At 36.3% G+C, this 26,897-nt stretch overlaps 2 protein-coding genes across 2 annotated transcripts; both read right to left on the bottom strand.

The window, feature by feature from the left end:
- Positions 1–265: 265 nt before the first annotated feature.
- Positions 266–8,055, bottom strand: LOC132275291 (ubiquitin-like-specific protease ESD4). Its single transcript, XM_059776752.1, has 9 exons — positions 6,629–8,055; positions 6,458–6,537; positions 6,284–6,377; positions 6,029–6,127; positions 4,889–4,981; positions 4,673–4,792; positions 3,920–4,023; positions 1,839–1,911; positions 266–822 (listed from the first exon to the last, which is right to left on the bottom strand). Exons 1-9 carry the CDS (start codon positions 7,484–7,486, stop codon positions 760–762), a joined length of 1,584 nt encoding a protein of 527 aa, XP_059632735.1. The 5' UTR covers positions 7,487–8,055; the 3' UTR covers positions 266–759.
- A 2,168-nt stretch (positions 8,056–10,223) lies between these two features.
- Positions 10,224–19,050, bottom strand: LOC132275289 (uncharacterized). The gene is made up of 12 exons (XM_059776750.1): positions 18,654–19,050; positions 16,879–17,062; positions 16,470–16,538; positions 16,286–16,384; positions 14,299–14,378; positions 13,376–14,201; positions 12,231–12,922; positions 11,500–11,584; positions 11,315–11,366; positions 11,140–11,189; positions 10,848–10,895; positions 10,224–10,739 (listed from the first exon to the last, which is right to left on the bottom strand). The coding sequence occupies exons 1-12, from the start codon at positions 18,902–18,904 to the stop codon at positions 10,563–10,565; spliced, it is 2,613 nt and encodes an 870-aa protein (XP_059632733.1). The 5' UTR covers positions 18,905–19,050; the 3' UTR covers positions 10,224–10,562.
- Positions 19,051–26,897: the final 7,847 nt, after the last annotated feature.

Here is a 26,897-nt window from a genome sequence, read left to right as displayed (position 1 = left end):
ACAAATATGGAGACGCTGTCGTGGAATTGGAAAATTTAAGCCCATAGTATACTTAAAGAGAATAGTAAGATGAGCATGTCCAAGACGAGGCTTAGCGAACTAGTGTCACACACCATAGTTTACACGTCCACTACCTGATGGTAACCTCGGATATAACTGACCCCATCATTGATATCCTACTACAACAGATCAGATCACCTTTCTAAGGCCATGGAAACATCATCAAAAAAAAAAAAGAAATCTTAAACATGAAAAGTGGCCACGATTGTCTAGAAAACAGTAACTCACATTTCTCTCAAAGAACAGAAGATTATAATTACAATTGTAAAATGACTCCAAAATGGTTAGAACAAGAGATTGAATTTAATCACCACAGATATATGTTGGGGGAGGGTCAGAAGACCAAGGCTGGAAAGAAAAATGAATGATGTAAACAACCTAACTCAAAAACCTGCAAAAAGATTAGTTCCACAACTCACGACTGGAACTTGTTGCCAGTATTCCCTCATACACTAATAATTATGCCCTACCTAAGGTTGACCGGGCAAGATAATCTTGACCGCTCAGCTCAAAAAACCAGCAATACCCAACCATACCTCCAACCGGCCATCACTTCAGGAACCGATTAATGGTTAAGGCATCCTCTCCAAAACACAGGAAAGACCTTCAAAATCATCCATCCTCTGATGCAGATTCATTATCTGCCAGTGGTTGTTTATGGGAATTACAGCTTGGCATCCATCAAGCATGTTCACATCATCACTCAGCTTTCAATCTTAGAATCTCCTTTGCAGTCCTTAGCCGAAAATATGGCATGTGTTCCTACATCCCAAATAATAAAAAATTAAATTAAATTTAAAAAAAAAAAAAAAAAAAATAGAGAGAGAGAGAGAGAGAGAGAGAGATTAGAAGTATATAACATATTTTGAGGTTTCCATACAACAATAGGAGGAATGAGGATGAGCACCACAAGAAGTTCATTGGTTTAAAGATACATTTATGAAGTGCGAGTATGGATATCCCACATAAATTTAACTTGGCTCTATTGTATTTGCACAGCATTAGGCTATTAGCTAACACAAGTATTGAGGTGAGGCTCCGTTTATTTTAATTGAGTTGGATTTACATAACATTACTAGGTACAAATCCATCATCACGAGTGCAGCTAAAGGAAAATGAAAGCCATTACAGCACCTTGTAGGGGAATAGTTTTAGGATCTATAGTGATGCTGCTCATCATCAAAGCCACACTTCGAACACAACACATTACTAAAGCACTTCTCCATATCAACCATACTGCTCTAAATCTATGAGGAACATCATTAATTTTTGCTTATGGAACAGGTCCAAGATATCAAAAATGGCTGCTCTTGGTACTATAGGTCATTTCAGGAATTATATATATGACCTAATTTCTCCGTCTAACTTCTCATTCTGCCAACCATATCTTTACAGATGATGAAGCAATGTTCACAACAAAATGGAAATTAGATTTAAATGTTCTCAATTCAAATGAGAAGAAGCTGCATTGATATTTTCATTCCAAAGAGCATTACTGCAACAAGCATGGTCAATAACATGAGGATTGCAGCAAAATATTTTCCACCAAACTTCTAATTTTTCATGACATTGTTTTCACCCTCATTCCATATTTTGGAATTCACAGATGGACAACATACAGCAAATCCCTGCTGGATCTCCATGCTAGACAATTTAGTAAACACATAAACTCCATCTAGATGAAGCCATTGAAGCCGCATTGCGACCAGTAAAACATTTAGACGTTAAAGAAAAGATACAAGCATGCAAAAAGTTACCAGCATAATTCCATAACTTACCTGATGGAAATGGAGTCCTAAACCTCTGCTATAAAAGTCTGCATATTTGACCATGAACACGCCACAGTCAAACCTGTTAAGAAAATATATACATTTACATATATCAGCCATGTATCCTAATCAATAGATAAAAGTACATACTAGTGGCATGAAAAATGAGCTGCTGAGGACTGATGGAACCAAGTTCTTTTCTTTTCATTAACCGAATAACAATTTTTTACTCTACATCATAGCTAGTGAGTAGTGAAAGTTGAAATAAAATAAGAATGAAATGATGGCCAAATGAAATGGTAGCAGAGTCTGACTACAGACATAATTACAACTGTTTCATGAAAGGAGACCACGTAGAAAAAGCAAAACACTTCCGACAAAGTTGCCATACAATTAAAAATAAAGGAAGAAAGAATGGAAAAGAAAAAGAACGTGCATTTAACATAATATGAGATTTGGAAATTACTACACATTGGACAGGCTCATTGTTTCTGGTAGTAAACATATCAAGTGCACCGTCTTTTTGTAGGCATTTGTACAGACCTGCGAACCAAATCCTTTTCTACACTATATAAAATAAGGGCAACATTAACTGATATCGTGAATGATTATCTCAATAGTGCATCTCCATCTTGTCCATGTGGGCACAGATTCATTGATTTTATTTTTTCTTCTTCTTCCATGGTTATGAAATTTCTCTAGTACCCCATTTAAGTTTTAAATGGAATATGGTACGACGAGAGAGTAGGATATGAATGCAACAAAAAAAAAAAAGCTTTTAAGCCATACGAACAATCAAGAACAATAAAATGTCAGCTGATATGGTAATCTGATGCAGCAACAAAGCTAATCACCACCCACCAAATTGAGATGTCATATAGTGCAAAGCACCATAAGGGCAAGGGGAAAGCAGAGATTGCTGGCAAGAAAATAGAATCCCTATAATTTGACAGGAATTAAGGCCATAGTGAAAGTGAACCAACTAAAGAGCAACAAAAAATGATAACTTTTAATCTAATAGAAATTTTGGGCATAGAGCTGAGCAGCAAGAGGGGTCACTGATTGGTGTAATGATAAAAGCCTGGCAGAGAAGCATGAGGAAGAAAATTCAAGTTCGCCAGAACCCATTTTGAGCAAATATAATGCTGGAAATCAGTCTATCTCAAATCTTCCCCTCCTACCACCCCATGCAGGCAGGACCAGCACACGATGACCTTTGGAGGATGATTACCTTTAGAACTTTCGAAAAGTTACATTTCAATTTGGAAGAACTTCCGAAACTTAAGGATATTTAAAAAATGCGATCTTTTTTCATTTTGACTACTCAAATGGGACATAAATTTTGGGGCATCCAAACATGGACAAATATTTTGGGACACAGTCGAAATCTGATTAAAATTATAAATCTTACATCTTGTATGTTTGTGATCCTATTTGATCAACCACATTGTTGATCAACTCAGATCATTCTACTGTGCAAGCTTAAACGTGCTTGAGTGGGCCGAATACGAGAGGATTCCGAGCCAGTTGATCTTTTAACAGTTACTTTCAGCACAGCTATTTTATGTTCAGAGATAAAAAATTGCTTTATAAATAAATAAATAAATAAAAAGGAATTAAATGATCAATAAACCCTAAACCTTACATCTTGTATGTTTGTGATCCTATTTGATCGACCACGTTGTTGCTCAACTCAGATCATTCTACTGTGCAAGCTTAAACGTGCTTGAGTGGGCCGAATACGAGAGGATTCTGAGCCAGTTCATCTTTTAACAGTTACTTTCAGCACAGCTATTTTATGTTCAGAGATGGAAAATTGCTTTAAAAAAAAAAAATGGAATTAAATGATCAATTTATGCATAGTATCCCTTCACCCTTTTTCTATTAGTAACAAAAAATACGCTTTTGAGCCGCCCCTAAATAGTTGAAATGAGATTTTATTGAGTTGAAAGTATATGCTTTCTGGCAAAATACTATAATCTCACAACAAATTTTCTTCTTCAAAAGATCATATGTTTATTTAGAATTCTATATGATAATATTTCGTAACAAAATGCATTGATTGGAACAAAGTTAATAAGCATACGCACCCATTCTCCTGTTCAGGTAGGTCTTCAACATATTCATACTCCCAAGAACTAACGTCGATGTCATTTCCACTCTTGTCCTTCACTTCATCCACAAAGTACCTAGCCTGGCATAACATGGACAATCATTATAACAGGAGCCATCCAACAGCCACAATCTATACATAGTATAAGTTCTTGAGGAAGGAAGACAGAAAGAATCAACTCAAAAATTAATAGAACATGCCGTCTTCATCATGGGACAAGCTAGTTTGAGCAGTAGTTATATGATCACAGCATATATCTCAACATGCATAATATACCTACCTGCACTCTAAACAATTTTAAATTATCCACAATCTAAGTATTAAAAATGAGAGATTCAAATCTAAATAAAGCATTAAATGACAGTTAGACATCTCCCCAGAAAAGCGTGGTCATGATGCATATATTGCATCTATATTTATTGATCCACACTCAAAACATATAATGTCATCAAGGTCTACAGCACCACAGGATACTCATGCCTAAAGATGTTTCATATAAGCATGCTCTGTTTTTCCCCTCAATAAAATTATATCACATAATTTAGACTATACATGGCATTTGTTTTACACACGCATGCAGATGACCTTCTTTCTTCCAAAAGCAGGAGAAAGAAGGCACTTTAGCGACAAGCTCAAATAAAAGAAACACACACACAGCATTCCCAGGCAATAAGCATTCAATTCACTTCTTGCATCCCAACAGTAGTCAAAACATAGGTGCAAAGCATACCAGTACTTTCAGCACATGAGTGTCAATTCCTTTGAGTGAATCAAGATACTGGAACTTTTCATCCTTCTTATTTATAACTGCTAAGCACCAATGTATTTCTTTGTGGATAGGGACGAAGATCTGAGCATATTATTCAAAACAATAGAGATAAACACACTGTCCAACAGTACAAAACGAAAAGGTAATTAATGGAAATAGTAAGGGGCACAACTTTACCTTGTCACACTCAAGAAGACAATATCCCAACTTCCTTTGGGTAGTCCATCTTCTGACGGATTTGAAATCATAGCCACTCTTCCCGCTTATTAGCTGGGTGTAGGGAAGGGGGGAGAATTATTAACTCAACTGAACTTGATTATTCGCAAATAATGACAAAACAGTAAAGTACTAATAAGGCCACAACAACATTCAGGAGATAAAGAGTAAATAACAGAAAGTTCTAACTGCTGCTCCCAAGATGCATAGAAATTATCATACACAGGCAATGAAATGAACTATTCTCGACAATGTTTGAAATAACAATAACTGGCAAAAAGCTCGCTTCATGTGCACAGAGCCATGACATTGTATATGATAGATCAAGACGTACAATCTTCTTAGTATCTATACCTGCCCCGAAGCCTCCCACAACCATCACATCTCTCTCTCTCTCTCTCTCTCTCTCTCTCTCTCTCTATATATATATATATATGTGTGTGTGTGTGTGTGTGTGTGTGTGTGTCGTACCAGTGAATGGTAATCTTGCAACGACAAATAAAAAATAAAAAATTTGAAACCAAAAATGACAATGTGAATTAATTAGTTTATTTCCTTGTGACATTGGCATTGATTCTCTCAGTTATGTAATAGTTTCTTATGTATTATGTTGAGAGAGACATATTTAGTGGCATAAATAACGAAGCTATAATGCAACATTTTCAAAATATGAAAACTTGTTGAAGACAACTATGAATATATTGTACTCAATGAAAATGTAATGTGAAAGTTATAGTTATAGTTTGGGGGGGTAAAAAAACTGATTACTGTAAAACATGTTTCTGTTTTGGATACTATCTGCTAGGATATAAAACACAATCATGACCAGTTCTATGCGACATGAGAAACAAAAAGAACTGTTTCATGTCAATTAAATCTAGTTGCAGGTGGAGCTAGAATAAGAAATAAAAACATTGTCAGACTGATAAAAATAAATAATATGGATAATAAAGGATGCTTTAGGAAAAAGAAATAATGGAATGAAACATGTGGATCAATAAAATAATGTCAAAAGGCATGCAGCAACACATGACAAATATTATACCATCCTACTCTACACCTCATTGAGGTAGAAAACATAAAAGAAAGACCAATACCAACCTTTTTGTAGAAGAATGTGTTGAAGAAATGACACTTTAAAAACTTCTTGGGCACCCTCTTTTCCCTCTCTTTCAGTAATTCAAGGTACACATTTATGACCTATAAATGAAGAAAGTGCACTCTTATTACAACTAGATTACAAGTTCAAAAATTTAGCTGGTTAGTTCAATCAACCATAACAATGTCCATTGAATCAAGAAACTTTTTACATCTTTAAAATTCATGACAGAAAAGGCAAAAAAAAAAAAAAAAAACCTCATCATTCAACCATGCGCCTGGTCTCAGGCACTGCAACATCTCTCCAGTGATCTCAATGTTAGAGTTCTCGTGGGTGGCCAAAACCCTCCTCCTGCAGAGGTTACTATTGAATGAATCACAGTACAAATAGTGCCCATTTCAATAGCAAATAACATATGCATTAAATCATACCGGTTAAAATTAGTAAATGCACGAGAAACCTCAGCCTCTTCCTCCTCCGTAAGAGGCACAAAAGGTTCTCGCAATAAATCCTGAGAGCCAGACAATTCAATATCAATATAAAGAAATAATCAATGACAGTACCATGGAACTCCCCAAAAATAGGCAAATACAAAGTTTCACCTCATCTGGTTTCTTGACGGGAGTGACAGGACGCTGTAATTGATATAAAGCACGGCGCTTCTCAGTAAATTCGATTTGAAACCTCAAGCTGCTCAACTTAGGGGTCAGCCTCTTCACACTTTCCAGCAATTTTTTGTGAATAGGCACATCCAATTCTCGATTTAATGACAGCGAGTCCAACATCTTACCCGTGCTGTCCACTTTCAAATTTGCATTCCTCGAATCTGTTATCACCGAAGAGGAAGATGGGTGAAAATTGGGCTCCGCAGTCTTCCCATCCAATTTGGGTAAATTGAAAACCACACCATTAGTGTCCCTTGACCTCTCTAAAACCATGGACTGCCCCTCTCCCCCATCTTCCAAAATCTCAACCTCTTCAATGCTCGAATCTTCTGACATATCATCCTTGACAGTTTCTGCTTCGACATCAATCACTTCCTTATCTTCCTTCCAATACCGTAAAGCACCAAATGCTGTGCTCTTAGCATTCTCATAATGTTTTCCAAAAAAATTTCCCATCTCATCATCTACAACCTCCTCGTGTCTAACACCACTAGTGCTCGGCCTCCACTCTCTATTCGAGTTTGCTGCGAACCCGAACTTGGGCACCCTACAGGGCGCATGAACTTCTCTCCGAAACTGATATATCGGCTCCGGGTATCGATATATTCTTGAAGCTGCACTCTTTGACGAAACAGGCCGCTCTGGACTCGGATGCGTACACGATGAAAATTTGGGCTTCTTAGAAACGTGAGAATCGAATAGATGGTCGAAATCAAGTGAATATAAATTGGGATTCTTGTAATTCAATGTGAAGTAGTCGTCACCACGCTTTCGATTACTCGTTAGGGCACCCATCAATATGAACTATATCGAGTAAACCCTAGAAAGATAGGGTGCCCAATCTTACTGTAGCCATTTTTAGCAAAAATTACCATTCGAAACTTGGAAAAGTAATCCAATATAAAACAAATTGTTCAGGACAAAACCCTATAATTGACAACAAAATTAGGGTTTTAGTCGTGAAAAAGGAAAGAGCAATAACAGTAGGTTTTGGAAGGCTATCCGGAAAAAATATCGGCACGAGTTCGCAAAACGTAAATTCGAGATCTTAAAACCTTATATATTGCCAAAATAAAACAAAATCATAATAATAATTGAGATATCAATATATAGAGAGAAATTTACAAAAGAGTTATAGAGAGAGAGAGAGAGAGAGAGAGAGAGAGAGAGAGAAAATCGGTGAGAGAAGAGAATGTGCCTGTGCTAGTTCACCTGGAGATTGATTTCGAGAGGAACTGTGAGCGTCGTTACTAGTTTTGAATCAATCGATTATCGTAATCGATTTTAGGGGTTTTCGCTTTCGCGGTTCGGCGGAGAAGCAATCGGGTGTTTTCGCGAGCATGTGTTTGATTTTCGCTGATTGGGTCCCAAGTCATAGTTAGCAGAAAAGGTAATTTTGTGGAAAAAATAATTTCCAAAACCACTAACTTTTTTTAATAAAATTTTGAATAAAATAAATTATTATTATTTTTTATGTATAAATTTCTTGAAAAAATTATTTGAACTTACAATAACACCCCTTCTATCATAATAAGTTTCATGTTATTCAAATCATAAAATATTTTACCGTCAATCATTTGCAATGAAAATTTTATTTTTCTTTCATTCATTTTATTTTTATTATAACTATTTTCAGTTTACGATTAGTTTATATCTTTACCAAATGATGTTTTAAGAGCACATGTTTGTTGTTGATAAACTAAAAAAACCAAAGGTTAATTATAACCACATTTCCTGATGTTTGACGTATTGAAAGTCATGTATAACTTAGCTGTTTTTTTAACAAAGACACCATGTGATAATGCAAAACATCAACTCGTGAAAAGTCAAATTTGCCCCCATATGTATACATTATTGCCCCCATATATATATACACACACACACATATATACAAGGAAGAACAGCGAGCACTAGCAGCCACCACGCTCAGTGACGCCGCCACCACACCCAATTCCCCAACCTCTGCCCGCCACCTAATTGAAGACAACCCAAGAAAAAGCCCATCCCTTCGATTTCACCCACCACCACTTACCACTCACCACTGCCTAGGTTTCCAATCAAACCCCAATTGATTAGTGGCCATCAGAGACTCTTGGTCCGTCGCCGGCGATGACAGACCCTTCTGTCCTTCCTCTCAACGACCACAAAGGCTTTCACATCTCCAATCAAAATCAACCCAATCACCACTCACCACCACCGACACCGCCGTTGTTGTCAATTTCGCCGCCGTGGATCGTCAATGGAGATGATCCATCTTGGCCACTGGCAATGTAGATGAGGGCATGCGAATCTGCTTATCCAACGGATTTCTTGATATAATAAAATGTTTTCAACAATAATTTGTTAAGATATACCAACCTTCGCACTGTGGGAACATAAAATGAACACAATAATTGCAGAAAATAGAAGCAGAGTTTTGGCTAAAGAATTTACAAAAAAAATTATGCTCACTGCTACTTAAAGGGTCTGCACATCAGTAATTTTAAGAATATGGAAAACTTTACATAACACACAACAGAATTTGGCAAAATAAATTCCTCTAAATTGAACCACGATCATCATAGATTCTAACAACAAACTAATCAAATGTTATTCAACAAAGTTTAGATTAAATGAACCCAATCAAAAGTCAATAATGAAACAAAAGATTCTGGCCAGCGAAGTTTCTTTTTAATTGACTAGAATTTAGCATTCAATGATATAGGTGGTGGTGGCTATGGTGAAGCTGTGTAGTGGTGGCAGTGGGTGTGATAGGGTGTGGGTGCTTGGTGTTTTAATACGAGTGGGGGTGGGTCTTAGGGTATTGTAGTCAATTAAAAAGAATTGTTTTTTTTTTTTTTTTTTTTTTTGTGGGTAAATTGATAATTTAATGGGTTAAAGGGCAATAATGTCAATTTACTGTGTGTCAAGACCACTGGAATGTTTTTGTAAACTTTATCAAACTTAAGGGGTGTTATTGTTAAAAAATGGCCCAACTTATATATAGTTGTCATTACGTCAAACTTCAGGGGGTGTCGTTGTAATTAACCCAAAAAAAATCAATGTTAGGTGAATTGCATGAAAATGGTGTCTTAAATTTTCTATAATTTCAATTTCAACACGTCAATTTCATGATTTCAACACGTTAATTCTATGCAACCGAACAAAAAAATCTCCAATTTTAAGTTTTAATGTACCATTTTATGCAACCGAACACAACAATTGTATATCCGCAAATTTCATAATCAAAATTGATTTATGAAATTGTAATTTTTGTTTATTTGAATCGCGATTTCAGATTGAAATGGTTTGTTTGTACACTTTCCTTCTTTTTTTTATTAAAAATAAAAATCTAGCTAAAGTGTTAGAGAAATTTTTTCTGAAAGTTTTAAAGCATAATGTTCACAACTGGCTCTCCAAATTTTAGAACTGTATTTTTTTGTTATAATATTGTTCATCCTACAAGTATAAATTGTCCTATTACAATAGTGAAACATATTAATAAATTATCCTTTTAACATATTGGAGCTATTGAATCTTATTTGGATCAAAATCAATTAAAACTTTAAACTAAATTTATTTCAATTCCAAATTCAAGTCGCAAATTTGGTGCTCCCAAACACAACACTAAAATAGATCACATCACACTTCTCAGGGTGCAGTTTTGGTTTGCTGCACTGGGAAGTAATAAATAAAATTTTCAAAAAAGGTCAAAAATATATTTTAATCACTAAGATTTGCATAAAATAGTGAATGCTGGGATATAAATTTCTGTTTACAGTCCTTGAACTGCGTAAACAACTGCTTGGAGGCACAACTCACAAGTATAGGTTAACTGTGGTTCTATCTGAGACATCATTTCAAATATGTACAGAGCGCTACCATGACCGTCTCAAAGAAGCTGCACGACCGCAGCTACTCGCAAAGCCCCATTCTGGAGAAGATCGCCAAGCTCGTCGAATAACAAAGCTGTGCGCCAACCCCATCCCTTGGGAGCTTTCGGTAAAAGAGTTCCCGTCTGTTTGAAGCTTCCAAACACCATGACTTCTCTCTTTGACGGACAGATCAACTGTGCATTGAAGGTACAAGATACCCTTAGTTAAACACAGTATCCTTGAACAAGTTACTTTTATAACATGACCGGCAAAAAAATTGATAGATGTTCACTAAAATTCACCTGATAACGGGCAGTGACCTTTTCACGAGAATCCACATACATATGAACCTGAAAATTTGACAGCGTACTAATCAATGACTAAAACTTAGAATAATAAAAAGGAAATTTGGCCCATTGGACATATAAACTGAGTTAATTGGAAAAAGCATGACGGCCATAAAAAATTAAGTTGACTATCATGGGTGGACATCACAAGAACGGGAAAAAAAAATTCTGTCCAAGGTGATAAAACACCTTACAGATTTGATCCAATAGACCACCTCATACTTCAAAAAATGAGAGGAAGGCTTACCTTTCTAAGGGGATCAAGTATCTCTGCTTTCCGTCTGTGAAGAAATAATCCTGAAATATTGCATATTGACGCAATCAAATGTGGAAAAATCGTTTTTACATTGACACACAATCACTTGGATAAGATCATTTCTATGTTTCGAAGGAAAAAATCATTGGTTTAGTTGGAAAATTACCAAGAGTTCGGCGTCCTTGAGGATCTTCATCATTAAAAGCCTGGACACTAACCTATATGATGCAACAGATCAAATTAATCAACTTTTTTTCTTGCAAGTCAAATTAATTAATCATGTTGATCAGAAAATTTTAAAGGTAGTTCTAGACGTTTAACGAACAGAATGACTAGAAAATATTCAAATACCTTCCACAAAGAACCGGCATAAAATTCTTCTGGAGAGTGCTTGACTTGGCCATCACTGAGCATGTGCACATCCTTAAATTCCACCCTGTTGAACCAGTAGAGATTTGTCACAACATAGATTAAAGGCTTTCTTCTAGCAGCTGAAGCAGGTAACTTAGAAAAAATATATATTCACAGATAATCATCAAGATAGAGCCTTGAAACTAGCAATCATGATCAAATATTACACTAGGATGTTTAGCAGATGTTAAACAGTTGTTATCGCTCATACCAATTAACAGAATCCCATTAAAAAAAATATTAAAAAAAAGTGAGTTCTTGAGTTTTAGAAAATGGACCAAGGAGTGGAAGAGCTTAGATTACAATAATAGCCAATATAACCTACCATGAGCTAAACACGAGAAAAAATATCTCTGAAGAGTGCCCTAAATGGAATGATTTGGCTTGCTTATGTTTCAAGTCATTTATCTGAAAATAAGCTCAAGCAGACCAATCCGGTTCATATAGATGAAAAACTGGGTTAGGCGGCGAGTGTATCATATAATTTTCCAAACACAGTGAATAATGTTTAAGTTCATTTAGGGGCTAAAAATTCCACCACTGGTTGCATCAACCAAATTTCAGTACTGACAAAGACCGTGGAAGCTGCCCTGCTTGACATCTTCAAATATATAAATATACTGATCTTGCAATATGCAGAGGTTACTATCTCAAGCAAGAGGATAACTTACGCAAATCGAAAGGGAGGGAAGTGACTCAGAGGTGTATTCATATCCAATGATATAGAACTGTTTGTATTCTCCCATTCAATCCCAATGGTACTTTCCTGTGACTCTGTCATCCGCAAAGAAATACCACTGGTACTTGGCCCGGTAACCGAAGGCCCAGCCATTCTGCTTTGCAGATCTGTCTCATACCCTCTTCCCATTTGCTCCCCATGAACACTGGCTACGTTGCTCACTCCTTGGCTAAGTCCAACCAAAGCTGTCAATCCATCTCCAGCCAGCTCCCCATTGTGATCAGCTCTAGGCTCAGAATCATCATTAGCAGGAGGCTGCTGGCAGTTTCTGTTGCCCATACCAAAAGGCACACGAGAAAAGACAAAGCGTGTTGGAGGCCAAGCAGCTGCTGGCACAAATGTAGTTCCACGTCCAATACCAGCTAGTCCATCAATAGGTCCCCTAACATGCACTCGTACAGGTCTAAAGAGGCCATTTCCTTCACCTTGAGCAGAATCAGTAACATATACATTTCCCATATTGCTCAATGGGTTATTTTGATCATGCTCTTGCATGTAATAACTAGTGGAAGTAATTCCATGTGAAAATCCAATTGTCTGCCTGCATGCGCATGCCATAGTCGTAAGGCAGCAATTTTTGCAAGTGTCAGCACCAATTTCTTGCACCCGTTGGCTTAAAAGCATCTAGAAGAAACTCATAGTAAAAATAAAAAACAAAAAAAAAAAAAAAAATCCTTATCAGAGTTCAAACAAAGACATCAGTTTGTTAATAAATGATAGCTTGTATTGGGATGTGAAGAACTTCTGGTGCTGGCAGATAAACAAAAAAGATTTCTACCCACCCTAGCAGGTCCGTAATGGAAGTCTCCTAAACTGAACCAATTAGCATTTCCATTTAACAGTAACACAGTCTCCCTAGTGGTTCAAAAACAGTTCAACAGACCAGATGGTTGGGAAGTTTGACATAGGAGACTACCAATGTTACCCACTAGAGTTTGTATCAAGCACCTTGCTGGATTACAGCAAGCAAAGCTCCATCAGAAAGTATGGACTCTCTTCTCATCCTCCATGGACCGTTTTATAAAAAGCTATTTAACAAGCAAAGTATGAAGAAAAAAAAGATGATTAGATTCAAACCTGCAGCCAAAGACCATCATTCACAGCTTTGCAAGGGAATCCCAATTCTTCAAGCTGCTTTCTAACATTTAGAAGGGCCTCAAAAGACATGTTACAGTATAAAAGAGAACCCCCTTCAAAAATATTGACAAACACAACATAATCTTCCCCACCAACCCCACAATTCCCTCTTGCATTACCTTCTCTTCGGCCTACAATCCGACCACCCCATGATAGAGAAGGCACAGCAAACCTTCCCCATTCATTGGTAATGAACCCATTACAGGAAGAGCTCATCGAACTGCAGTGCCTTTGGTCCCTGGCAAGCCAACTGTTGTTATTCAATTGGTAGCATGATCCTTCTTCAGATGGCCCTTCCATGGCGACACCATCACCCCTCAATCCACTCACTCCAACACCAACTGGCATTTCGAGAAAAGAACAAGAGGGTCTAATATCATCTGTATATGAAAATGAGTTGCCTGATGGAAGTTGTTCAGTGCTGTGATGGTATCTTGGCTCCAAATCTGACTCAGTGCAACCAGCTTGTTGCACCTGTTGTTTGGAATCATGAACCCCATTGTGGGAATCAACCACACAATCTGCAAGCTCAACCAAAATGTTATGTGCGGTATTATGGCCTTCAATGTCATCTTTTAAACTTAAGCGCCCTAATTCAGATTCCAAACTTTTATTACTGCTGCTATCAATCAAGTTCTTTCCCTTTACTTTAGAAGAATCGCAACAACTGCTCATTCCCACCTCAGAACTGGAATGAACTTGTTCAGGATGTTCTGCCTTGCACAAAGCACTTTTTGCAAGAAGTGTGTACATTGCCAATTCAAACCTTTTGATTCAAAAGAAAATATGTGTCATCCAATTTCAGTGAAATTTAACTTTTGAATCAGAGAAATAAGATTACAGGTAGTCAGAATGCTCCTTACCGTTTCTCTTCGCTAGGTACCCACAGTTCATCCGAGGTCAGTAGTGCATGCAAAGTTTGAGAGGAAAGTTTTGGAAGTACCTATCATTGATGGAGGATTGACAATGCAAATTATAATTGATCGGAATTTCTTAGGGTTAATAATGAAACAAATTCTGCAAAACTGAGAATCTGAAATAAACATAACACAATAGATTCTTCAAGAAGTGAAAACTGCAAACTGGAATCTCAATTTGAAAAAGAACAAGTAGAGGAAAAACTATTAAAGTTGAAAAACTTGGAATCAGAAATATAGGAACTAACATAAGCTGAATTGTACACAATAGATGCACTATCATTCAACCAAACTATATTCTGAGAACCTGGAGTCTTGGACAATGAATCCATTCATGGAAGTATTGCAAGTCCCAAGAATAACATAAAAAACAATGATATGAAAACCAAATTTGCAAATTATATTAAAGATGAGACTTTAAATTGTAAAGCATATCATTAGAAAATGAACAATGATACCAATATAGATCACTCATCATTGTATTCACTTCATATGAAAAATTTTAATAAAAAATATGTACATCGATTGAATGATCCATAGAGCTGAAAATAGGTCAGGTTTAGTTGATTCATAGAACACACAGCCAAAACCATTTATTAATGGGATCAGTTCATAAATTGCTCACTTTGTAAGTTCTTTATAATTCGTATGAAAACATTAAATTGCTCCATATGGCATATGCTAACTACCATCTTCCAAAATGAACAAAACCACATGCAATCGCTTGGAACAATGAAAATATTACCAACTAAAAACTCATGGGTTTACAGAACCATGATTCAGATTATATATCTATTCAAATGGAAACCTGTAGCATTCTTCCCAGATCTTCAACCTAAAATTCATATTCAATTGGGTAGGAATTGACATTGATTTATACTATGGAAGGGAAAGCCAAAACTAACATGGGTTGAGATTTATGTTATATGAACTACTGTACTTATTTCAGGTGGGTGCATCTGTCAGAATTGAATTTTATCACAGAACCGAATTCTAGGACAAAAGGACATGGCTATATTGATATTTTTAATATTATATTTTATTTTTCTAAAATAAAATGACATTTTAATGTAACATAGAGGTCTCAACATGGCACTTCACTCATCTGAACGTGATGATAAGCTTGGGATCAGAATTTCTTTCAGTTTGAAAGAGAGCTCATTCAATCAAAGAAAAATAATTTGACTTTTAAAGAGAATTATTATAAACTCGGAACATTGATATATGCCTACAGTGCATGCCCAACCAGAAATGTAAGACGTCCAATACTTATAACCATGTGTTGTATATCTAACATGAGTACTTCACATGTTTTTATGAGTTCATATAAATAGTCAAAATAAATAAAAATATATATAACAGGGTGTCGCTTGACTAAAGTTATTGCTCTACACAGAAAGGAATGACTGAGCACGATTCATGTAGCCAAGTAGGAGTCAAGACAGCTTTCTTGAGTTGGGCTGTGTTAACTTGAGTTTCCGACAGGAACATAACTTGTAAAATCTTAAATATAAATGAACAAAGTATAAGAGATCTTCATTCAGGACAGTTATTGGAGTAGAATTACTCAAAGTCTATTGCTTGAAAACTAAGAAACATTTAGGTACAGTGTATCTACTTGATTTCACTTTACCAGCGGTAATCATTTCTAGAAGTGAATCAACACTAGTGCATTATTGGGTGTGTTTATTTGGAACGGTTCACAGATTCCTCTAATAGAGGTATCAATTGATTCCACCTCCACCAGTTACAGATTTTTGGGTGTCCATCCAATCAACACTAGTTCCTGTTCTGTTAAGACACGGTGTAGTTCCATATCGTAGCCATAGCAATGTACTTCTATTTCACAATGCAGTATAAATTATTATCCTGTAATTTCCAGGATGAACCACAAGTAACTCAAGAGCAATATCTCCACCTCTTAGGCCCTTACCTCTTTCAACTCCATGGCACCACTTTGACAAAGGAAACCCCAGCAAGCGTTTCTAACACGCTCTCCATGTATACCATAATCTTGGCCCTCTGCAAACACCTAAATCATGAACAGACACAGTTAATAACAAAAGGAACAGAAGCGTGTAACTAACAAACACTAAAGCCACATGAGCATCATGAACCTGATATGCTAAGAAGTTCGAAGTCCACAGTTCAGATATAATGAAATCTGTGCAAATTGCACACAAATCCTGCACAAAAAATATTCAATGTGTAATTCGGAGCAAGAAAGGGAAGGTATTATATCATGAAGGAAACTTATACAATAGAAAGATACATCATGCATCCTGAATCTTAGGTCTAAATTAAGAATGAAAAAAAAAACAGTTCAGATATAAGGAAACCTGTCCAAACCGCACATATATCTGCATGTAAAATCTTAAAGGTGTAATTCAGAGCACACAAAAGAAGGCATTACATCATCAAGGAAATGAATAGAATAGTAAGATCCATCAGGTATTACGAATCCTATGTCGAGAATGAGAATGAAAGAAACACAAAAACCATGTATTCATCATGAATATGGAATACCTGAAGGTCAAGAAATGAAGCAGCAGCAAGAATGCGAAAAGCGTTATTATCATTAAGCTTAGGATGATGCCCATAAAGATAAGCCAAAGCCACTGCAATTGCCTCCCCATTAACATTCTTATCGTCCACTTGCAATGACACAATTGGAGCATTGGCTTCCTTCCAAGGACCATAGAGCATGTTCCTGCCAGACACATAATATGACAGCAAAAAAAAAAAAAATCTCACCTGGTAAGTTGTAAGCAAATTATAAATACATAAAAATATATACTATATAATATTGTTCAAAACTTCAAATGTAACCATCAGTACCAGCTTGCTCATCGGACACAAACATGAGCAAGTACTTGCATATAGTTTATAGAAAAGCAATTATGCCTACCCAACTTAACCCTGCACAACCACACCCCAACAATTCGGTGTCTCCTAAACATATCTCTAATGCCATGCTTCTCTATGTTCTGAATTAGGGATGCTTCTCGCGAACAAATAAATTGAGGGGCAATCATAATGAATATTGAAAATCTTCAGATGAAAGGATCATAAATACATAATGCTCACAGGGTATACAATAATTTGCGTGTATTTGTGCTCTGTACTTGGGTAAGACCCTGAAGACCGAGGTAGAAGTAGTTAAACTTTGCTAAAATTCACATACTAAAAATCATATTTAAATGACACTATCCAGACAAAGGACCTAAGGAGACCTAAAACTTAATTAAAATGAAAAAGATAATTCCTAACTAAAATTAACAAATCAATTAGTAGCCTAATTAACCATCCTCTGTACCCAAAATATCCTCTCAGTATTAGTGATGCTTCTTGTGCAACATATTTAGCAAAGCAACCAGCTCAATCATATTCACTAAAATGCATAGATAATATCGTTTCTCATTACCTTTTTCTTTTATAAAATAAAATTACTTTCTCACTACGTTTATGACCGCCGGCCCCTTCTCTTACCATTTTGGAGCCTTTCACTTGCACACAGTGTGCTTGGCACATCATTGGTACCATGAAATATTCAAATCTCCTAAACTAACTTAACCTCCCTTTTTCTTTTAAATAAAAAACATGATAGTGACAACCATGAACACACTGCACCCTTCTTCTTTTGGATTAATATGAATATATAATGGCACACACAAGCAGGGAAAAAAGAATAAATCAAATTATATGATCCTATTGTGCTGAGGGTTATCATCTTAAATTGTAATCCATTACGTAATTGTTTTCAAGCCTCAACTCGCGCACTTTTTCTAGTCAACATATGGCATTGTCTTTATCTTATTATTATATTATCTTGTATTGTGAGTGATCCATCTTTAACTTCCTTTTTTCTATGCTCATCTTGTGAATAACAGTCTTCCTAACATTTATCAACCTATGTATAGAGAGATGTATTTGTACCCATGAACTACTACACTCTTCTCGAATCCAAATTTTTAATGAATTTTTTCCCTAAGTAGTTTCTAATGAATTTAATAAGAGAACAATTGTCTATAAATAATCGTTTGACTCGACTCGAATACTAACATATGTAATTATATGAGGATCGCCAGAGTGTAATTTTCTATGTCTAAAGGCAACAAATAACTATTGTGAACAATTATTAAAATATATAGCTATTAAATAAATAATGGATGTCACGGGACACAATTATATTTCACAAACCAAATATACAAATTGAAATATTTACAGTAAAATACAAAATATGCACATAATTGAAATGAGATTGAGAATGAGGTTTAGGAGTTGATTGAATTGAACAAAACCTGAAGTAAGAACTTCGGGAGATGATTAGACGGTGGAGATGGTAGGTGGAGCCCATTGCGTGGACAACGATGTCGGAGAAGGAGCCATTGTTGAAGCCCTCCAATTGGATGTGATCGCAGAGGGAGGTGAGGTTGCAATCCAGTGCGCGCAACTCTCCGCTGCTCCGATCGTTGTCCGAGTGTTGTGAGGGCTGTCTAGTCATTTCCATTGAGCTTCCATACGAACGCAGATCAGGATATTGCGGTGCCATCTCTCTCCCCCTCACCCGATCGATAGTATACTTAGGTTAATGTGAGAAAGTGTAGATCGACACCATTTTTTAAGCACTCCGATAAAATGTTATCAGGTTTGAGAATCTGAAATATACGCAGAGAGGTGAGAGGGTTTGAGAGGGCAATATTTTATATTTCTGGAAAACTCGTAAAACAACATTTTTTTATCCGAAATAATACAAAATACATGCGTGGCAACATTTAGTATTGTTAAATTAAATATTACAATTACTAATAATACCTTGTGTTGAAAATCTATGTTGTTCTTTTGTTTCTCTGTTTGTTATAGATATATATATATCTATACATGTACCTTGTCATTTCTTATTATTATTATTATTATTATTATTATAATTTTTTCTGTAAATGGAAATATTTATGATTTTCAATTCATTTCTTAATGAAAAACAATTCCATGCTTTAATCTGGTGAACACAAACTTGGAATAGTTGAATGTTAAAGTATTGAAACAACATTTCTTAACAACCATTCTAACTTTAATTAATCTTAACAAACAATTGAAAGTGAACAATAAATTAACAAACAATTGAAAGTGAACAATAAAATAAAATAAAAATGAACAGGTGAAACGAACATTTCATTCCTATGTACCTGGTGTTAAAATAAAAAATAATAATTTCCTATGTGCCAAATCCAGCCTAAGTTTATCCCAAAATTGTGAAAGGTATACTCAATTTTGAAATTAAGAAAAATGTATGACCTAAGTAAAATATATGAACTTTACACCTAACAATTGTTATTTGATTTTAAAAGTATATATATCAAGGCTCCCCAAAGCTCCTTCAAGGCCCTATAAATAGCAGCTCTTCAAGACATTGAAGGCAGGCTAGAACCAAGTTTAGTTCTTAGTTTCATTTCAAAAATTCTCAGTTCAAATTGTAATTTTTAAGTTTAAGTTTTTAGTTTTACTTCATCCAAGGAGCTCAGCTCGGAACAAAGTGTTGTATTCAAAAATCAAAGTTGTAAGTTCCATGTTTCAATCAAAGTTCTTTAAAGTTATTCATGTTCTGTTGTTTATTTATTATTGACTTGCATATTTCCATATTTCGTTGATTATTTAACATTTTCAATATTCTGTTTCTATCATAGTTCATTATCAGTTATTTATCATGGGTGCTTATGGTATCAGAGCCAGCAGGTGGTGATTAAGCGCATTTAACCTTTCTACATTTCTGTTTCTGGACTTGGATCACGTTTAGGCTAGGTGTGCCGCTTTGGGTTGGTCGAACGGACGGTCATTTAGGTAAGGTTCAATAAGTTTTTTCAACTGTAGCATGTCTTCGGCATCGTCAGCTCCTCTAGGAGGAAGAGTGATAGTTAACCAAGAAGAACAACATATTGATAGTGGTCAGAGTGATCAATGGAATACTTGGAATATACCCAAGGTTCCCATTAGGAATATTTACAAATCCTCGACTTTCAACCTCAAAATAAGATACTCCATCAAAACTGTTGAATAAACTATTTCTCTCAAAAATCATTTTGAAGTCATCAAACTCTTGCAAAAAAGAGTCATAGTAGAACACACGAAGAAGTACAAATTCTTACATATAGGGCTTGTCCAAATTGCTATTAAACCTCTTACTTCAAGAGGACTTAACACTGCTATCATGCTTACTCTCAGAGATTGTAAGCATCTCAATTTTGAAATCTCTTTAGGAGTTTGCTAAACTAGCCTTTTTGATGGCTCACAATACTTCAATTGTTTTCCAAATTATTCAGTAGCGCTTAATGATTCAACAATCCTCCATACTTTAGCCCTCAATGTCTCAAGTAATGGTTATAAAATGATGGATGGAGCCATCCTTTCAATGTTGTTTATAAAGTCCACTACAAAGTCTATACTACTCAGGTCAGCCCTCATGCTCTTCGTGAGTCTCCCAAAGGCGAAACCCTTCTTCTCTATGCTAGTGACGAAAATTCACACACTTATGTTCCAAAAACCATCACTTGGAATGAAGTCATTTTTCCGGAAAAATGGACTCTCGAGCATGCAGCTCCTCCTTCAAATATCGAGAATAAAAGGTTGGAACAAATATCTCAATTTCTGATGGAACGGTAAATGTTAGATTTAGTTCGAACAAGCCCAATAGGCTTTCTATCCAAGAAATAGAAAGACCTAGATCATCTTTTTCTCATGCTTCTTTCCCTCACACAAACTATTTAAAAGCCCATTCCCGAAAATCATTTTCAGGGACACCTACAAGGTATCCAAACCTCGTTGGCGTCAAAAACAAAGAAGTTACTAACCCAGTTTACCAGGATAATGTTAGCATACAGACTGAAGAAGAAGACATCCCTCATCTTCGCCGCATGCCTTTACATACCCAAACTGGTCTTCAAAACAAAGATCTGCAAGATCTTCCTCTAAACGAAGATCATCATGATTCTCCTCCATCCCCAAACCATTATCAGTTTGAAGATCCCGATCATCAGATTCATCAACTCTACATGATAGAAAAGGTCTATAAGATCGATAAAGACTTCCTACGCAAAGATTTCTACTCTGCGATCAATAATTCCAAGAGACAATGGTATTTCGAAACCTTTTTTGTTCAAAAAACCCTCCTTATTAGAAAAGAGTGGTATGTTTTCTGTATACACCACAAATTCTCAGCCCTTTTCTTCACATAGTTTGAAAAGTACTGTTTTGACAACAATATTGATTTTCCTTTCTCAACAATCAAATCCTTAAATGTCATAACCAAATCCACCACTACCTGGCAAACATCCCGAGGTGATGCCATTGAAGCCATCCATCCCCCAGCTGAGGCAATCGAATTCAAGGCAGCAGGAACGGTCACACTTACTGCTTCTCCTTTTAAGACAAAGGCAGTAGCCACCGATAATACTCCATCCACAACCCGTGATATCCGAAGCATCATGGAACAAAATAACTACACGAACCAACACCTCCAGACACTTGGCGTTCAGCTTTCTCATGTGGAAACCTTGCTTCAGAAAGAACAAATCATCCCCATTCAATCTGATAATGCTCCCCCTTTTATACCCCATGAAATCCCCCTACATTTGTCTAAACAATTATCAAAGCGTAGTACCATTGAAGAAGCGCAGGACAGGATTAAGTGAATCGAATCCCTTATGACTTCCACGACTACGATTCTTGATACGCCTGAACGACCTCTTAGAGCCATCAATACTCTTGACCGAGAAATTGGTACTGATACTGAAATTGATGAAATTACTGAGGTCTTCCAGAACCAGCATGTCAATACCTTAAAACCAACTTCTTCTCGAAACTACTATCCCAAGCCTACTTTCCCTGACCTCCAGATCGAAAAATGAGGCCAGTTCTCCCAAGCTTCTTATCATGGTGGCACCATTTATGAATGGAACATAGATGGTAAAACCGAGTATCACATTCTCAATACACTTCAAGAAATGACAATGGTCAGCACTGTTTACAAAACCAAGAATGACTCCTCTGATCATGATATAGCACAACTCTTAGTAGGAGGATTCACAGGCCAACTCAAAGGATGGTGGGACAACATCCTCACTCCGGATAAACGCCATGCCATTCTTCACTCTGTTAAAACAAATTCTGAAGGAACAACGATCAAAATAGAAGAAGGTGCAGATATAGAAGATGCAGTTGCTACACTCATTTTCTTTATCGCTAAACAATTCCTCAGCGACCTCTCAATTGTTAGAGACAAGACCTCAGAAATCCTAGCCAACCTTAGATGCCGCAAACTCTAGGATTTTCGATGGTACAAAGATGTTTTCCTCTCAAAGGTCCTCACAAGGACTGATTGTAACCAAGCCTTTTGGAAAGAAAAGTTTATTGCTGGACTCCCCAATCTTTTTGCTGAAAGAATTCGCAAGTATTTCAGATCAAAACACAATGGCCATATTCCTTACGATTCCCTCACCTATGGTGACATTATCAGTACCATCACAGCTAAAGGAAATGCTCTCTGTACTGATTTCAAACTCCAACAGCAAATCAAACATGAGAATGCCACTAGCAGAAAGGAATTAGGATCTTTTTGCCCAATTCGGCTTCGAAAACCTAACCCCTCATTCCAAACGAAAAGTTCATACCCGCTATAGGAAACCTTTTCCCAAGATATACGACAACAGGTCACGGTACAACAAGAACAAGCCCTCCTTTGCAGATAAATACCTTTCCTCTAAGAAAAATAGACAGAAAAATACCCCTCCTCCAAAACATTTTCAAAAGAAGCCTGCCATTTCAAAAGCAGAAATAAAATGCTTCAAGTGTGGCAAGTTGGGTCACTATAAACGTGATTGCAGGACCAAATAGAAGATCAATGAGCTTGATCTCCCTGAAACCGTCAGAAGCCAATTGATGGAAATTCTTTTAAACTCAATGAAGAATCCGAACATGATATCAATGGTATTCAAGAGAATGATTATCATGCTGATACAGATTCTGATTCTGATTTTTCCAACCCATCTTTGGATGACCAACCTATCAAAACCAAATGCATTTGTATGATTACTAAGGATCAATAATTCATGTTCGAACTCATTAACAAAATAGAGGATCTTGATCAGCGCAAAGAATGCCTGATCAAATTCACCAACAAAATTGGCCAAAGGAGCGACAAGACTCCCGCTGTTATACTAAATACCCACAACCTTACTGATATCTTTGAAAGATTTGGTACACAGTCCTAGATGCCAATTGCGATTCAAAACCTCCATAAAGAAATCAAACAAACCAAGCAAGAGACTTAGATCCTAAAGCAAGAGGGCAAAACTTTAAAAGATTCCACTACTCATGATATTCTTACCCTCAGAAGCTAAATTCTTTTTCAACAATCCCAGATAGATGCCTTAATACCTAAGTCCTCCGCAAAACTTGAACAACAAGTTTTTGAAAATCCTACCAAGGATAATGAGACTTACATCAACCTTCTGACCCAAACAACATTCCAGAAATGGCATGTTAATCTGAAAATTGTCATCAACAAAGACTATACCATTCATACAGTAACCCTCATTGACTCTGGTGCTGATCTCAATTGTATTAATGAAGGACTTGTCTCTACGAAATACTTTGAGAAAACTAAAGAACGACTTCAAGGTGCTAATGGTTCGCGACTCACTGTTTAGTACAAGTTAACCAAAGCCCATGTTTGTAATCAGGGTCTTTGTATTAAGACACATTTCATCCTTGTCAAAGACCTCAATACCCCTATTATTTTAGGAACTCCATTTATTTATCTTCTTTACCCATTTAAAGTTGATAGCCAAGGCATTTCAACAACTCTGGTCAGACAAGAAATTTGCTTTCCTTTTGCCCATCCTATAGCCACCAAGGATCTCAATACCATCAAGGATTCTTATGTTACTCAGATCCCAGCTGTCAACAGGATTGAGAGCAAAACAAAGCATTTAGATTTTCTCAAACAAGAACTGACCTTCAAACAAATTGATGAACGACTCGGTCACAAAAGTCTCCAAGACTCTATTTAAAGGTTTAGATCGAGACTAGAAAGTCAGGTTTGCTCTGATCTCCCAAACGCTTTCTGGCACAGAAGACAGCACATTGTTGAATTACCTTATGAAAAATCTTTCAATGAAAATGATATCACTACCAAAGCCCGACCTAGCCAAATGAATCAAGAACTTCTTGATTACTGCATGAAGGAAGTCCAGGAATTATTGAGCAAATCCCTCATCCGAAAAAGCCGTTCCCCATGGAGCTATGCTGCTTTCTATATCCAAAAGAATTCTGAAATAGAAAGAGGTATTCCCAAATTAGTCATCAATTACAAACCCCTCAATGAAGTCCTCAATGGATCAGATATCCCCTGCCCAATAAAAATGACCTAATCCAACGTCTCGTTCATGCAACGGTTTTCTCAAAATTTGATCTCAAGTCAAGATTCTGGCAAATCCAAATTGCTGAAAAAGATAGATACAAAACAGCTTTCACAGTTCCTTTTGGCCATTACGAATGGAATGTGATGCCTTTCGGGTTAAAAAATGTCTCTTCAGAATTTCAAAAAATCATGAATGATATTTTTATTCATCTTACAAATTTTTCAATTATTTATATCGATGACATACTAATATTTTCTTCTTCCATAGATGCACATTGGAAACATCTCAATATATTTGCTCAAACCATCAAGCATAATGGATTAGTTATTTCTTTATCAAAGCTAACCTTGTTTCAGACCAAGATCAGGCTCTATGTTTTCAGATCCACCAGGGAACTGTCATCCCAATCAACAGATCCATCCAATTTGCTGACAAATTCCCTGATGAAATTAAAGACAAAACCCAGCTTCAAAGATTTTTAGGGTGCCTAAATTATCTTTCTGAGTTTTTCAAGGATCTTTCCCTTCTTTGTGCTCCATTACGCCAAAGATTAAAAAAGGCCCCTCCCTCATGGTCCGATGAGCATACGAGAACAGTCATAATCCTTAAAAGCAAAACAAAAAATCTCCCTTGCCTATCTATTGCTGATCCAGAAGCTTTCAAAATTGTGGAAACTGATGCCTCTGAATAAGGATATGGAGGTATCCTAAAACAAAAGACATGTGGTAGGGAATAACTAGTTCAGTTCGCCTCTAGCATATGGAACCAAGCACAACACAATTATTCTACAGACAAAAAGGAAATTTTATCTATAGTTTTATGCATTTCAAAATTTCAAAGTAATTTACTAAATCAAAAATTTTTGGTTCCTGTTGATTGCCAATCTGCAAAAACTGTTTTAAAGAAAGATGTTCATTACATAGCCTCAAAACAAATTTTTGCCCGATGGCAAGCTATTCTTTCTGTATTTGACTTTGATATTGAATATATAAAAGGAGAAAACAATTCTCTTCCTGATTTTCTCACCAGAGAATTTTTGCAGGGAAAAACAAGAGCTTTAGGGTGGTCACCATGCCTCCCAAGACAGGTAGAGGAGCCTCGGTTGCAAGCACAAAACCCCACAAAACAAAAGATGTCTATGCACAATCATCCTCTTCCCAAACCCCTTCCAAATTAACTTGGTATGATAAAGTCGAGGAAGATGAAGAAGCTATGTGTGCTAGTCCATCTCCATTGTATACAAACCAGTTTTCAGCACTAACCAAAATTCCCCAACATGTCATAGACATGTCCCCAATCTAGTATGACTTCTTCCAATCTTACTTAAAATCCCAACAACCAGTTTTCCCTCCCCTTCAAAAATCTTATGCTGCAATTTCTTCAGCATCAGACAAACAAATTTTCTCAGGAACTGTTACACAACAAGTGGTGGTTAATAATCCCACCCTCAAAAAATCTCGTTATTTTCAAAAACCAAATTCATCAACCATTTGTGTGGTTGAAAAAGAACTTTTTAACCAAAACCCAATTTTATTTTCTCAAAATCATTTTGTCAAAGGTTTTCAATATCCTACATCAGATTTTCGAAAAACATAAAATTTTTATGAGTTTATTTTAGTGGACATTGATTCCATCAAAATTCGAACTCGTGCAAAACCAGGTGATCAGTCTTTCATTTCTCACACCACTTGTACAATTCAAAAAGTCCTTACTCTAGCAACCTAGGGTAAAAACATCAATGCTCTGAAGCAATTTTCTCAGCCTCGCAATCCTCAAACTTTCAATTACTGGGATTATCAGGATGCCTGGTACAATACCTTTTATTTCCAAAATCAGGATTATAGCCATTCCTGGCTTATCATTTTCTAAAAGAATTTCAATCTGAATGTCTCCAGATGGTTCATTGACTGGTGGCATATGTTTGGTCCCTGCAAAGAAATTATCCCTGATTCTGTGTCCAAGGGATTTTCAATCTTCCATGAAAAATTCCAAGCTCTTCCTGAGCTTTCGGAATTTCCCAAATCATTCTTATTTTTTACAAATTTCGCATTGTCATGGATAGTTCTATGGCAATTCCAAATCCTCAATTCCCCTTCCAATCTTCCTCTCCTAGGAAAAATTTTCAAAGTT

Source organism: Cornus florida, unplaced genomic scaffold, assembly GCF_030987335.1.
Source record: "Cornus florida cultivar Cherokee Brave unplaced genomic scaffold, ASM3098733v1 CherokeeBrave_3.0.0_Hap2_Chr09, whole genome shotgun sequence".
Lineage (NCBI taxonomy): Eukaryota > Viridiplantae > Streptophyta > Magnoliopsida > Cornales > Cornaceae > Cornus > Cornus florida.
The sequence above is the reverse complement of the archived record's forward strand: the minus strand, read 5'-3'. Positions and strand labels throughout refer to the sequence as shown.